This window comes from Papilio polytes, unplaced genomic scaffold (genome assembly GCF_000836215.1).
Source record: "Papilio polytes unplaced genomic scaffold, Ppol_1.0 DF820622.1, whole genome shotgun sequence".
Lineage (NCBI taxonomy): Eukaryota > Metazoa > Arthropoda > Insecta > Lepidoptera > Papilionidae > Papilio > Papilio polytes.
In genome coordinates, this window is record NW_013528582.1 from 1,342,664 (window position 1) to 1,356,814 (window position 14,151).

Below are 14,151 nucleotides of genomic sequence, written 5' to 3' on the forward strand. Positions count from 1 at the left end.
GCCCCGCGTGCACGTACACAAAAGCCTGTCGTGTTTTAATCTTTTGCGTCAAGTGTATTCGGGTCTTGTGATGTACTCTCAAAGAGTACAGCGTCAGATTCCAATTCAATGTGACACATAATTGACAATGCAAATAATAAACACTGTATTGTTTTACGTGCAGTTCTGTCAGAAGTCGTTTAACTTAAATGTAAAGTTGTTTGTCCGGTAATTGATACCTTTGCAGCGGCCGACCGTCGCTCTCCACATCTCGCGTCCTGTCTCGGCTCGCTCTTAATTGCTTGTTAATTGATGTAGATTTAAGTTTTGCAAACTATGTGTCAACTGAGAATCAAGATATAATTATGATTGAAAATCGCTTGCGGCGTAACGCTAGGGCACCGCGGCCTAGCCCGCCGCCCCCCGCCCCCGCGCACCCGGCACCGAGCGAGAGGGACGCCGGGTCTCGATACTTGTTTATAAATATTTGACTGTGAATTTTTGGAATGTAAATAAAAATTTATGTTATCCCAGATTTTTTTTCTTTTATTTTACTTTTATTATTTTTTAAAATCTATCACTGCCTTCACATACTTTATTTGTTATATACTTATACATAACCCATGCTATATATTTCGACATACTCTTTTAGATGAAATATCGCTTTAGTTTAAGGTTGTTGTAAATATTTACACCTCATGTTTTAACCTTTAGTAATTTCATTACATGATAAATGCAGTCAGTATAAATATAACTTATATGAATGTGTATACATTTTTTTATTAACTACCCTTCATAGTATAATTCTAAAAATGTATATAAAAAAAAACAGATTGAGTGAAAAAAAAATTCCCGGTACTTTCTCTGAAAGGAGGTACTATAACAGATTTCAAGTTTAGTGCCACCTTGTGTCCTTGTGTGATACGTAATAAAAGTGTTACAAAATTATTATAAACTCCATCTTTTGTTATGAAAATAAACTAAACAGTGCCCAAAAATAGAATATAATAAAGATTCACATTGGCAATAATACCATATAATTATAAATACGAAATTTTAGATGGATGGGTGGAAATAAGAATTTGTAGACTGAATGGCTGAACGGATTTCAATGAAATTTAAGATCGCCGCTCACGAAATATCTAGAGGAAGCTGTTGTCATCGCCATTGCAACCTGGCATGGCACCGCGTCGCAGGCGCATACTTGACACAGCGCCCTCTGTTTTTTAAGTATATGTAGGGCGCTGTCAGAAAAAGTAAAACACATCTTAATTTATACATTTATTAATTGAATTTAAATTAAAACTACTCAAAATAAATTTATTAAATACAACAAAATAGTTTTGATATTATAAGACAGTATGATGTAAGTAAATAGGTGCTACAGTGTATGTGTTGAGATCCACTATCAAGGACCCCTATTTTTTCTCTCGCTGATATACACCCCTTGTAGGTTGTCATAGACCCGTAGGGGTCGATGAGATATCGACCCGATAAGGGGGCACTTTGGGAATCACTGAATTAGAGGAACAAGGGAATTAAAAAATACTGCAAATTATCAATAATACGCACTTTATTGTCATCTATTTACACGTCACAAATATAAAATTCCACTTAAAAATATTATTATGACTCACAAATAACACTGAATTTGACTCTAAGTACACTTAGTGATACAAAGCTACGAACTTATATAATAAATAACTTACGGATAACTTACATCGAAACTCGCTCCGGAAATTGCGATAAGGAGTATTTACGAGTCAATGGGAAATTGTAACTACAACTTTAAACACCAAGTTCATTCTACTTAGATCTTGATGAAAATGGGAAAAAAACATTGTTTTGAAAAACTACTTTCTATGTTGAAATAAGAACATGTATATGATGAGCTCCGAATGCCAAGCATGCAATGCATTCCACGCAAAGTTTGACTACACAACTGCACTGACACCTGTATTGTACAGTCGGGGAATTTGACGGTGATGAATTTTAAAAGCTACTGTCGTTTAAATATATACCGAGATGACGCGGAATAATTAATATGCAGGTACTAAATGTGTATATATGAAAAAATAGCAGCGGTACACAGATAATTGCTTTTTATTTTCGCGGAGTTTTTGCAAACTGCTACCTAAATGATTATTTGGGAGGAGTTTGTGTTGCAATGAACAAGGTAATGTTTCTGTAAGTGGAACACCGCGGGTATCCACGACTGTACTTAATGTCAGCACATATAATCTTTGAAAAAACAGACGATTTAATACAGGTTTAACTGCATTCATAATGCACAGTAACATTCACATCTATAAAAATTACATTAAAAATCATACAAAGTCATATCGTGATTATTTTTAATAATACGTCAAATTTAAAGAATCTAGCGTTCTACAGATCTGCAGTTTTCATATAAAATTGTACTTTGCCATACACAGACTGCAGTTTATTGCTGCTAATGCAGTGTATTGACGATTTTAGTAAACTTGCGTGGAATGTTCTAGAGCTGTCAGCGCTCTTCAAACACAATTGAATAAGTGAATTCCCATCACAGACGTGTAAGTAATTATTTACATTATTAATTGTCCCTATCTACTCTATTGGTATTTATTGTTTACTTAAAAGTGCATAACTACATTGTAAATATGCCCCCAGAGAGTTATCTCGTCAGATATCGCGGGCAATTTTACTGTACGTTGTATAAAGCACGGAGTTTTTTATGGCACTTTGTGATTCTATCTACTCCAAAGGTCTCCACGACCGACGTCCTATTTAATTTACCATTTTCAATTTTAAAAATAATACATTTTTACGACAACTACAGAAGAATTGCTTTAGTTTACAATTACTGAATAATAGAATTTTACAACACCAAATATATTAAAACAATTATGAATGTAACGTCCACAAAGCTACATTTAATGCACAAATGTTGGTGTAAAATATGCACTAGTTGTTACTCAGTGCGAATTCTTATCAAGGTTGTGTCTTGCATCGGTCGTGACCCTTGGCCTCTCCTTATCCTAAGTATAGGTAACTTAGCTGTCCCGCTACTTAAGTAATATATCAAGATCTAGCGGGTTGAGGAGGCCAGCCTCCACGCACGACTTGCAGCAGAAACTGGAACAAGACGATAAGTGTTAGGACACATTTTAAAAAGAAATAACAAAATCAATTAGCGGCGGAGTTATGACGTGACACACATAAAAAAAAAACCGTAGAGACGAATTGAGTACCTCCTTTTGGGAAGTTCTGAAGGAAAATCTGCAGGATTTTATAGTATGAAAGGGAAGACATCTTGGTTTTTCAATAAATTTAATTTATAAGTAATTAATACCTAATATTACCAGAAAATGAAATTTAAAAGGTTTTAAAAGATGTTTGCTCATCATGTTGTACGCGAACTCTACTGACAGTAGTCAGTTATTTACACGAGACACTTACTTGGAGTAGTACTTGTGCGTACAGAACTTGCTGCGCACGATGAGGTTGCAGTTAGCGAAGAATGGATTGTCCTTGCACGTCGGCGGGATGTACAGACCTGAAGGACAAATACACGATCAGAATGAAGCAAATTCTACTAGAAATTAAGACAATCTCGTATGTATCGCAACCATTACGATACTCAACTCTATTCTATACACCCGCGGACTATTACATGGTTTTGCGGGGCTATATTCTTTATATATTTAATTGTGTTTTTTTGTAAAATGTTCAATAAAATAAAAATTTAAAACTGAAGTTTAAAGGATTGCTCATGTTGCAGTATTTTTTAGAATATTTCGTGTTTATCTACGATTGTTTATAACTAGTATTATCTGTTAATATATTATGGTAGTTAATTGTTTATAATAAATAGTGAAATGTATCTAAAGTGTGCAGCCTACCTTCTACGGTAATCTGCAGCGTGGAGGAGTGCGAGCTGTAGGCGTTGCGTGCGTGACAGCCGTACAGCCCGCTGTCGTTTATGTTCGTCGATGTTATCGTTAGACGTGACTCTGTGAAAACCCGTTGTCAATTGAACAATTAAATTAAAATAAATAAATAATAAAACAGACTAAAGCAGTAAAATGGTTGGTTACGAATACGACACAACGATGAAAAGTTAAAAAAGGTACCGAGTAGACAACGAAAAACGTTCATGGAACAAATAAAAAAAGTAAAGTCTTGTCACTTTGTTCTGAACTTTCGTTTCATTGATTTCGATATCATGGAGATGAATTTAAATCTCCAGAGTCATCGTAGCGCAACAAATAAGAAAATCGCGGATATATCAGCGATGAACATCAACATTTGTAGATGTGTGACCTGTGATATCGATACGGTCGCTCTGCAGCAGCGGCACGCCGTCCTTAGTCCAGCGCACCTCAGGCTCGGGGTAGCCGTCCACCTCGCACGGCAGCGACAGCTGCGCGCCAGTCGCCACAGTCGTCGTTGACGACAGGATGCGCGTCGTCACCGGCACTACACACACGCACTCAATACAACAACTAAACAAGATTGACAATCTTTTAAAAATCAACAATACATGTTCAAAAATTGAAATGTATATCATCAAGAACGGATGAATATCATTCCACGATTTAAAAAGCCCTGTCACCTTAACTGTTTTTTTAAATTGCACAAATGTGAAGAAAAAACATAATATCTGGGAATCATTGTAACTGGCTGATATTTCTATAATTTTTACACGTACCTGGTTATATTAATAAGATTTTTCAATACAATAACTACAATTATTTTGTAACTAGCGAATAACTGTAACATTTTCACGTTAACTTTACATTCCATTACAAAAATATACACAATCATTACAAAATTTAAACAATACATAAAATAATTGTAAAAATAAAACGTCACCCAATAATATTTTAAGCAAGTCGTTATAAAAGTGCAACCCAAAGAGAAAAGAATCATGCAATCATACAAACATGCACCAACCCAAAAAGCAGAATAAAGAAGTAAGCCGATAATCTGTAAAATTTAAGTCATCGCCTTACTTCTTCATTCAAATAACATTTTCCATCTTACCGGTGTACACTGGTACTGTGATCTCAGGAAGTGGTGTTGTCGTCGCTTCTGTAATAGGCTCCCTCTGGGTTATTAAAACCCTTTCATGTCTGTCCACCAAGTATGGGTTGTAGGTCTCGTCCCCTTCCGGTCTATACGCCTTCACCACGACCGACCACGATGCAGGCTTGCCCTGTCCGTTATACGCCTGGCATGCGTAGTCACCGAGCGTATCGTAGTCTAGTCTTCTTATCTGAAGTACGCTGTCTCGGGCTTCATACAGGGAGCTGCTGTACGGCACCATAGGACCCGACAAGCCCCGGAACCATTGTATGATGGGCATGGGGTAGCCGTACGCCATGCAGCGGATGTACAGCACCCGGTTGAGTTCTCCCATCACGACGGCATCGTTATCTCCCGCGATGGATATGGGCGCGGCCACGGGATCTGACCACTCCAATTGTTAGTAAACTAATCTACAGAGGTTTATGGGTGCTGCGATTTCATTGTTAATGGAACTGTTTTATAAGAACTTTGGCAGAAGAAACATTAATTACTACATCCATCCGATGTTTTGACAACTGCCAAAATACTTTAACATATTAAAAGTGATATGAGCGCCCACAAATCCGTATGTTATTAGAAATCTTAGAAAAACTAGCTAATTAGATCAATCTGTTTTGGATTGTTTTGGTAATATTTGTCAAGTATTTGAACAATGTTGATAATTGCGATAACGGTTCATTTCCCACTTCCCGGAGTTTTCTGAACGCTATCGTCAACTTCCCGGGTGACGTCACAGACCATTCACATGAACATTTTAATTTGCAATTACTGCATTTAGATTATATAAGAGTTCCAGAATATTGTGACCAAATTTTCTAACATCATCGCAATAACTGCAAATTATTCTTCACGTAAAGTTGTTGTTCTTGTGTTTATAAATAATTCTGTGATCTACGAGTATAGAAAGATTTGAAAAATGTAACTTATTTAAAACTTAAAACAAACGAAATCACCAAGTGAATCCAAAACAGATTTAAATAGAAATCGAACCTTGTTTCGCGCAAACTCCCAGCAGCGCGCAGAGCGTCAGTAACAGACATCGAAACATTTTGTATATTTAGAACAGACGGACAGACACACTTGTTGATTGTATGAGATTTAGCTGCAGACTGAATGAACCTTGTGCACTGGTAAGGGCTAGTGACAACGGCTTTTTTGTATGTTAGGACTTTTTGCAAATACATACTTAATCTTACTAATATTATAAATGCGAAAGTTTAGATGGATGGATGTTTGTTAGAGTTTGTAGCCTTAACAGCTGAACGAATTTCGATGATATTTGGTGTAGATTTTTCGTTTTTTTTTTATTTTACGCGGACAATCAAGTTGGTATGTCAGAATTATTATTAAAATGTGTCTTGTTTTAAGTTCTTGAGAATAGATTTTTATCTCTGAGTAACTAGGTCATGAAGTTATTCAAATTTTGTATTGAAACTTTGAATTTCGACTACTATAGGATACATCATAAAAACGTTCCACAAAAGTTACGAGTATTGGTCATCCTAGTCATTACGGGCATCCGCCTAATTGAGTTCAGATAAGGGACTGTTGACTGCAAAAGATTACGCAATTTGATATTTATGCATTTCGGACATGTGCTCGCATTAAATTGCAGTTATGAATATAAAATAATATGTTTCCTCAAAACTATATGAGAAATCTATGAATTTCTTCTTCATCATCATCATCCTTCTTCTTATCCTACTCCCGTAAGGTCGGCACAACAGGTTTTTATCCTCCAAATAACTCTATCATACTTCATCTCAGTCATTACTACCGTGATCATGTCACCTTCCACGCAATACATCCATCTCTTTCTACGTCTACCGCTACCGGTGTACCTCCATACTCAAACTCTTTGTTACATTCGATTTATCCCTCCTCATAACATGCTAACCTTTTACTCCTTACCTTCTCTACCACCGGAGCTACTCCCTAACTTCTTCCTGAGTATATTAACTCATCGCGTATCTTATCCATTCGTGTTACCACACACATCCAGCTTAACATTCGCATTTCTACCACATGTAGTCTCCTTTCATCCTAAGAGTTTATTATGAATACGTAAATGTTTTTGAGGTTTTCTTTTTATTTTTTTAAATATAAATCTTCAATTGTGAGCACGGAAATGTTTTTAGAGGGCGTATTACACGCTATCTCGTAGGGCGAGAGTGCAAAGACGTCTAATTGTTGACAAACAGTTACTACGATATGAGCAATAAGTTAATAAGAAGCTAATATATTGATCAATTAACATTGAATGACCTTAACAACATCGCTTATCTATCTTATAATTGTTAACTGCAGATTTAATACACATATTCAAAGCATTTGTTCCTTCCTTATTAACACAGTGAGATTAAAACATATTTGACTCCATCAGTAAGGCGATTTAAGATTCAAAACCTGGTACAAATTATTTTTAATTCAAGTACTTCTATATTGTTTTGAAATATAATACTTCATTCAGTCTGCCAATCGAAATATCAATCATCAAATGTGTGTCAACAGATGCCCAATAATTTGAGCAGAATAATCAAATGATAGTGTGTTTCATGTTAATGTCCATTACTGACGCAGGTTGTGATTTTAACAAAGAATAGGAAATAAATGCAAGAGATGCGATCAGTAAGAGATACTATTCTAAAATATCTATTCTACTGTGTTATTAAATATCCCAAAACCAGTTGCAAATATACTTCACACGTCATCGATAATTATAATTATGAATAAAATTGGCAATATATGAGAGCCTTAATTAAACTAAAATAAATTGTCCATTAGAGTTTCATATATTGGGTTCATTATGATGTGTGTCTATAACAATTTTCAACATAAAACTGCCCATATAACTCGGTAAATACAAAGAACTTTATTTATTTGGACAACGAGAGTTCAACTTTCGTTGGTTACTGTATCGATGACGTATGAAAGGCATACCATGTGGCATGTAGTGTGGCATGTGGCAAGCGAGCACTTACCGGTGACCACCAGATGTATCTCCTGGCGCGCGACGCCGAGCCCGTTGTCGGCGATGCAGATGTAGACGCCGGAGTCGTTGCGGTACAGCGACACGATCTCCAGCGCGCCGTCCGACAGCAGCCGATACCGGTCAGAGGTGCCGTCGATCTGATATCGTAATATACCTTCTTATACTGGTAATCAATTTTGACACTAAGACATTTTTCAAATTCCACAGAGAAAACAGTTTAAGTAGAACTCCACAAGGACCCAAGCTTTATACTTCTGAAAGATGATTTAGGTGCCAGAGAACTAATATATTTTAAACTAGCTTTCGAGAGCGACTTCGTCCGCGTGAAATTAAAAAAAAACTGAGTGGCCTATGTGTTCTTCCAGACTATACTCTACACCTGTGCCAAATTCCATCGAGATCCGTGCAGCAGTTTAGGCTACAAACTCTAACAAATCAACATCCATCCATCCAAATAAACTTTCGCATTTATAATATTAGTAAGATTTTGTGTACCGTAATCTCGCCGCGGCTCCAGGTGATCTTGGGCGGAGGGTTGCCATGGAAGAGGCAGCGCAGCGTGGCCTTGCCGCCTTCCGTCGCGCTCACCTCCGGCTCCGTAGCAGTGTCGGCGCGCGGCGCATGCGGCAGCTCTGTTCACAAGTTAATTAAAGCAATTCTAGGTGGAAAAAGGCTCTGATGTCAATAGTTCCATTGTTATTGAGGACTATACGTAGAACTGGTTAACTTCTTCTTTCGACTTTTCACGTCAATTTCACTAGTTTTAACAATATACCAACCGGGTTGGTATGCGGTGGTGAGTGGCGTGGCGCTGGTGGCGGTGATGATGGCGGCGGGTGCGGGCGTGGGGGCGGCGGGCGCGAAGCAGTGCCGGCTGCAGCCGCGGGCGCAGCACTTGGCCTCGCCGCGGCAGTCCGCGTCGTCGTTGCACTCGACCCGGCACGACCCGTCCAACACCGGCATATCCTCCGCATCAGGACAGCTACCCGTCTTGTTCACTGTTTACGTTATACAAATATTTTAGATATGTTGCATTTATATTAGAAGCTTGCGCTTCTGAGCACTTAGAAAAATCTGTATTGATGAGGGTTCGTGTATGATAATCAATGTTTATATATTGGACTGCACCAAATGTGATATAAACATTGGATCGGTACTGACTGACGTTGCAGCTGGCGACATAGCTGAACACTTGCAGCACGGGGTCGCGGAACACGGTGGGTACACAGCGTTCGCCCTCCGCGCAAGTTTTGCTCGCACACGGATGATCCAGGCAGCGGCATCTAGAGGTGTTTGGACATTTTTAGAACATACCAAGGGCCTGGTGATCCATCGCACAGGGTAACTAGTACCGGGTAACTAGTTTAGACACCAAATTAATAGAGTTTTTTTATACAATGTTACTTGTATTAATCACAAGGTTTGGTTTTCATACTTTGATGACTACTATAATACAGATGATATTAAACAAACCTCTGACAGCCGTCGTCGCCAGTTTCGTTTTGCATTCCGTAGTAGCATTTGAGGCGTTGGCACTCCTCCTGCAGCGGCGCGCAGTCCACCTCGACCTGCACGCAGGCGCAGCGCTCGCAGCCGCCGGCGGTGCGCGTGCGCTGCACGCCGTAAGCACACCGCAGCGCCGCGCACTCCGCGTTATATGCCTCGCAGTCCGGCAGCACTTCGTTCGTCCCTGCAGACACGCAAGCGATTAACACACTGTTAAATACATAGTTTAACTTATAGGCAGCATCATTTGAACTCTAAAAATTAATTTTATTTACAAGTCAGATCCAGTGAGAGTACCTACTTAGTTAAATAATAATTTGTAACGGCGAAATAACATCACTTTGTTCGATATAAATAACCACTATTAACAATAAATCATGCGTCATTTGACTCAAAGCACAAAAACACCAAGAACTTTCATTTGTACAAATATATTTAACATTGAACAACTGAATAAAATGCTTACCATTTTTCTAAGTACTAACCTGTAGATACGCACATCGACAACATTTTCAGAATAACACCTGTATTGTGCAAAGTGCAAGGAGATAAAGCGTACAGAAGCGGTGCTTGTGGATGCAGAAGCTCATCACGATGACCTTGTGCCGGCTCTACACGCTCTTTACTAACCCACAATTCCACTAAAACGCACCACAATGATCATCAACATCCATAAACATAATTTGGATTAAACCATTGTGGTATTTTTGTACAGAATTGGGAGTCAGATCCAACCAGAATATAAAATATGAAAAAGAGAACAAAGTCTGGTAGCAGTACTCAAGTTCAGGAGCGCGGTAGAGATGGCTAGCTAAAGGGATATTGTACCGGCGGTCGATGGGACCTTGCAGACGTCGGCGCACTCCTCGTAGGATATAAAGTTGTTCTGATTGCCCTCGCAGCCGAAGTAGATGAAGGAGAGACAGTCCCCATAGGCGGTGTCGTAGTGCCAGCGCGGGGCCTCCTGGCCGCAGGCTCGGGAGCCCATCGACAGCGGCTGCAGGCACGCCGGGGCTGCCCCCCCAAGGTTAGTCAACCCCACAACCAGTTAGATAGAACCCCGACATGCGATTTACTCAAATACTACTACTATGCTTTAGTTACAAACTACTACGAGTAGAATTACTGAAATAAGTGTGTTTGAAGTAATTAACTGTGGAGAATTAAATATTGCATTATAAATGGAAAGTATGCTAGAGAGTAAAACAAATGCATTGTATGTCTTTTTAACTGAAACTAATTAGTTACATAGATAATGCAACTAATGAAAGCTAGAAAAGTAGTTATTTAAGATAACACGTCAGGACACTCTGTGCAGTTGTACTTACTCTCTATAGGAAATGAATTACTGAAGTGATTATAAAAAGCCATACCCTTTGTAGCACTACAATGATCAATCTATATTCTAATAGCAAGTAAAATATCTAATAACTACTGAGGTAACAGGAGATGATATGCTCAACTTGTTCCAAAGGCGGTACATACCAGGGCCAGTAGGACCGCAGACCTCCTCGCACTCGTCCTCGCTGGAGAAGCGGTTGGGTCCGCCCTGGCAGCCGCCGTACGCGAACGGCTCGCAGCGACCTGACTCCGCGTCCCAGTACACCTTCATGATGCCAGTGTCGTTGCACGGCCCGGGGTCGAGGCGGTAGCGGCACACGTCTGTAGGTGGAGGTTCAATTAATTATAACACAGAAAAGTATCTTAGCATAAAATTAGGCGATTTATGATCTGCTGTAGTTGCTGTTTTTATTTTTTTTTTCAAATATAAAGTTTAGCGTTAAGATACACAATCTAGATTGAAAACCAAAACGATGTACTTATACTAACCAAGTGCCCTGAAGATACCACACTGTCTCTCGCACTCCTCCTCGCTGCGGTAGGAGTTGGGATGGCGACAGTTGCCGAAGTCCGCGGGCAGGCAGGCGCCGTGCGTCTCGTCGTAGTAGAACACGGCGGCGCTGGCCCCGCAAGGCTCCAGCGACGCTGGTCTGCGGCACTGCTCCTCCACCAGCTAAAAGTTAAAATGGTAGTATTATTGAAGATCTAAGAAACATAAAGTAGCCTACATAGCAAATGGAGAGCTATAAACATGTAACTAATAGAATTGATCCATCATAAGTAAAGGTATACTGGAAGGTTAAATGGAAAAATCTAATGATCAAGGTATTACTTACAATTTGTTGTGTAGTGGTGGGAGCAGCTGTGGTCGTTGTAGTCGTCGTTGTCGTGGTGGTAATAACTTCAGTTGTTGGTGCGAGGGTGGTCGTAGGTCGTTTCTTGCATCGACCTTCGCAATCGCCTCTTGTATCGAATCTGTGGAAATATGTTAATATTTATTAACTGACTTGACAATACTTACTATTGTGTCATAATTTGTCATAATTTTTCATCGGTAGACGTATTTTTATTAAAGGCCCCGCCGAATGTTCGCGGTAGAAATATAATGTGTGTTTGGTGTACCTGTTTCCGTTGCCGTTGCAGCCGCTGTAGATGAACTGGCTGCAGTCGTCGCGCGCCTCGTCGTAGTACCACATGGGCAGGTACGCCAGGCAGTTGCCCGGCTCCGGGGGAACCTTGCATGGGTCTGAAATTGCATTAAATCAATACTCCGCTCAAAGAAAATGTAATTTGTGTTATGTATCAAATTCTATTTAAGAACAATTCGTGTAAGTGTAAGAATGAATTTAATTACCGCTCTTAGGTTGGCAAATGTCCTCGCATTCTTCGAATGTGGAGAAACGGTTAGGGCCGCCGTGACAGCCGCCGTATAAGAACTGTCGGCAGCTGCTGCTGTCGCCATCGAAGTAAAACTTGGGCTCAGAAGATCGGCACGGACCCGCGTCCAACGGATACCGGCACACATCTGGTTTAATATAAATTATTATAAAACAATCGCATGAGGATTTTTCATGGGGATTACTGCATTAATATAATGAGAAAGGCAGTTTGAAACTGCTGAATTTTAACAATATCGAACTGATCTGTTCTCTCAAGTTCATACTCTTTGGTAACATTTACGCATCTAACTAACCAATATTCCGGAAAGCGCCGCAGCTCCTCTCGCAGGCTTCAGGCGAGTTGAAGACGCCGGTGTGGCGGCAGGTGGCGCCGCTGTCGCTGTTGACGTGCGGCACGCACTGCCGGCTGCTGTCCGCGTACCACACCGTGCCCGCGCCGGCACACTCTTCCAGGAGCGGGGATACTATGCACTCCGGCGGCAACTCTTCCATCTTACGAAAGAAAAAACCGTTTACGTGTTTGTATGGCGTTACATGCTACTGCAAATGCTTAATTATTTATTTTTTTACCGTTACAGCGTTTGTGGTTGTAGCAGGAGTCGTGGTGCTCGTCGTGGTGGTAGTAGAGGTCTCGGGTTCAGGTCTTGTGTTCTTGCAGCGACTCTCGCACTCTTCCAAGCTCTCAAATCTATTTGAATATAAAATAAATCATAAATAATAAAAAAACTTAAGTGCTAAGTGAGTAGTATTCTGTGTTATTAATGCTGACCTGTTGGCGTTGCCCTCGCAACCTCCGTAAGTGAACTGGCTGCAGGAGTCGGTGCTGGGGTCGTAAAACCAGCGCATCAGTGACTGGTCGCAGGGCCCGGCGCGCATCGGCAGCCTGCAGATTTCACTTGACGAGATTTCCGGTTCGAACCGGTTAGATACTGAAAGAAAAGAATGGTATGAAAATAGATTCACCTCGAAGAATATGTTTTAATTTGCAACGATTTAACTTAGGGCGTGTCCCACCACTAGATATAAAGGCTCAGAGAGCTTAAAAATGACACTGACAGATAAGGTAACAAAATCCGTTATTTCCATCATATATTTTACACGTTGGGTTGTTATCAGACAATTTAAAATTTGGTAGGACATGCCCTTATTCTTTTGTATTTTATAAGACTTCGTCGTTGCCAGACGGGTATTTTCTTCCTGGACTTCTTATTGGACTATAAACAGATAACTTACGTGGTTGATCGGGACAGAAATAGTTGCAATGCTCCTGCGTGGGGAAATTATTCCTGTTGCCGCCGCAGCCGCCGTACATGAAGGTGATGCAGGTGCCCAGGGAGCCATCGTAGCCCCAACGGCTCTGCAGATTCTCGCACGGACCAGGGTCCAGTTCCAATGCACAGAAATCTACACAGAAGAAGCGAATGAAGTTATAATTATGAAGTGATTTTGTAAAAGAAAAGTATGGAAGAGGAAGCGCTTTAACCTATTATTCATGGCCTAAATAGCAGATTGTGTATGGTTAAGGACTAGGATTAAACCAGGTATAAATAGTTGCTAGAAGTCTTTAAGGTGAAACACTAACCAGATCTCTGTGAGCCAGGCTGTGGTGGCTGCACTTGTGCTGGCTGTGTGGTCTCCTCAGGCCTTGTTGTCTCCTGGTGTATTGTGGTCTCCGCGGGTCTTGTGGGCTCCGTGGGTCTGGTGGTTGGGGTGGGTCGTGTGGTCTGGATTGTGGTGAGTTCGGTGGTAGTTGTGGTAGTTTGTTGGGAGCAGCTCGTCTCGCACTCTTGTTGGGAATCAAATCTATTCTCGTTGCCGCCACATCCGCCGTAGTAGAACTGTCGGCAACTAATAACAAAG

At 40.3% G+C, this 14,151-nt stretch overlaps 2 protein-coding genes across 3 annotated transcripts in view; one reads left to right on the top strand and one right to left on the bottom strand.

Moving 5' to 3' along the window:
- LOC106110419 (baculoviral IAP repeat-containing protein 6) overlaps window positions 1-1,450 on the top strand; it is a 31,643-nt gene extending 30,193 nt beyond the window's left edge. The window contains 1 exon segment of the mRNA XM_013292244.1: window positions 1,433-1,450. Within this exon segment, the coding sequence (XP_013147698.1) occupies window positions 1,433-1,450 (18 nt within the window).
- Window positions 1,451-1,534: 84 nt separating this feature from the next.
- The window catches only part of LOC106110471 (papilin), a 78,397-nt gene continuing 65,780 nt past the window's right edge, over window positions 1,535-14,151 (bottom strand). The window contains exons 36-55 of one of the 2 annotated variants that reach the window (XM_013292312.1): window positions 13,874-14,139; window positions 13,525-13,695; window positions 13,061-13,220; window positions 12,862-12,979; window positions 12,585-12,783; window positions 12,246-12,416; window positions 12,014-12,137; window positions 11,728-11,866; window positions 11,381-11,564; window positions 11,036-11,212; window positions 9,518-9,734; window positions 9,206-9,327; window positions 8,824-9,042; window positions 8,540-8,676; window positions 8,034-8,181; window positions 5,008-5,433; window positions 4,285-4,440; window positions 3,864-3,974; window positions 3,421-3,517; window positions 1,535-3,096 (exon numbers count right to left, since the gene is read on the bottom strand). In XM_013292312.1, the coding sequence (XP_013147766.1) occupies window positions 3,027-3,096; window positions 3,421-3,517; window positions 3,864-3,974; window positions 4,285-4,440; window positions 5,008-5,433; window positions 8,034-8,181; window positions 8,540-8,676; window positions 8,824-9,042; window positions 9,206-9,327; window positions 9,518-9,734; window positions 11,036-11,212; window positions 11,381-11,564; window positions 11,728-11,866; window positions 12,014-12,137; window positions 12,246-12,416; window positions 12,585-12,783; window positions 12,862-12,979; window positions 13,061-13,220; window positions 13,525-13,695; window positions 13,874-14,139 (3,412 nt within the window). In that variant the 3' untranslated portion in view covers window positions 1,535-3,026. The remainder of the gene's footprint in view (window positions 3,097-3,420; window positions 3,518-3,863; window positions 3,975-4,284; window positions 4,441-5,007; window positions 5,434-8,033; window positions 8,182-8,539; window positions 8,677-8,823; window positions 9,043-9,205; window positions 9,328-9,517; window positions 9,735-11,035; window positions 11,213-11,380; window positions 11,565-11,727; window positions 11,867-12,013; window positions 12,138-12,245; window positions 12,417-12,584; window positions 12,784-12,861; window positions 12,980-13,060; window positions 13,221-13,524; window positions 13,696-13,873; window positions 14,140-14,151) is intronic. The other variant, XM_013292313.1, reaches the window with a different exon arrangement.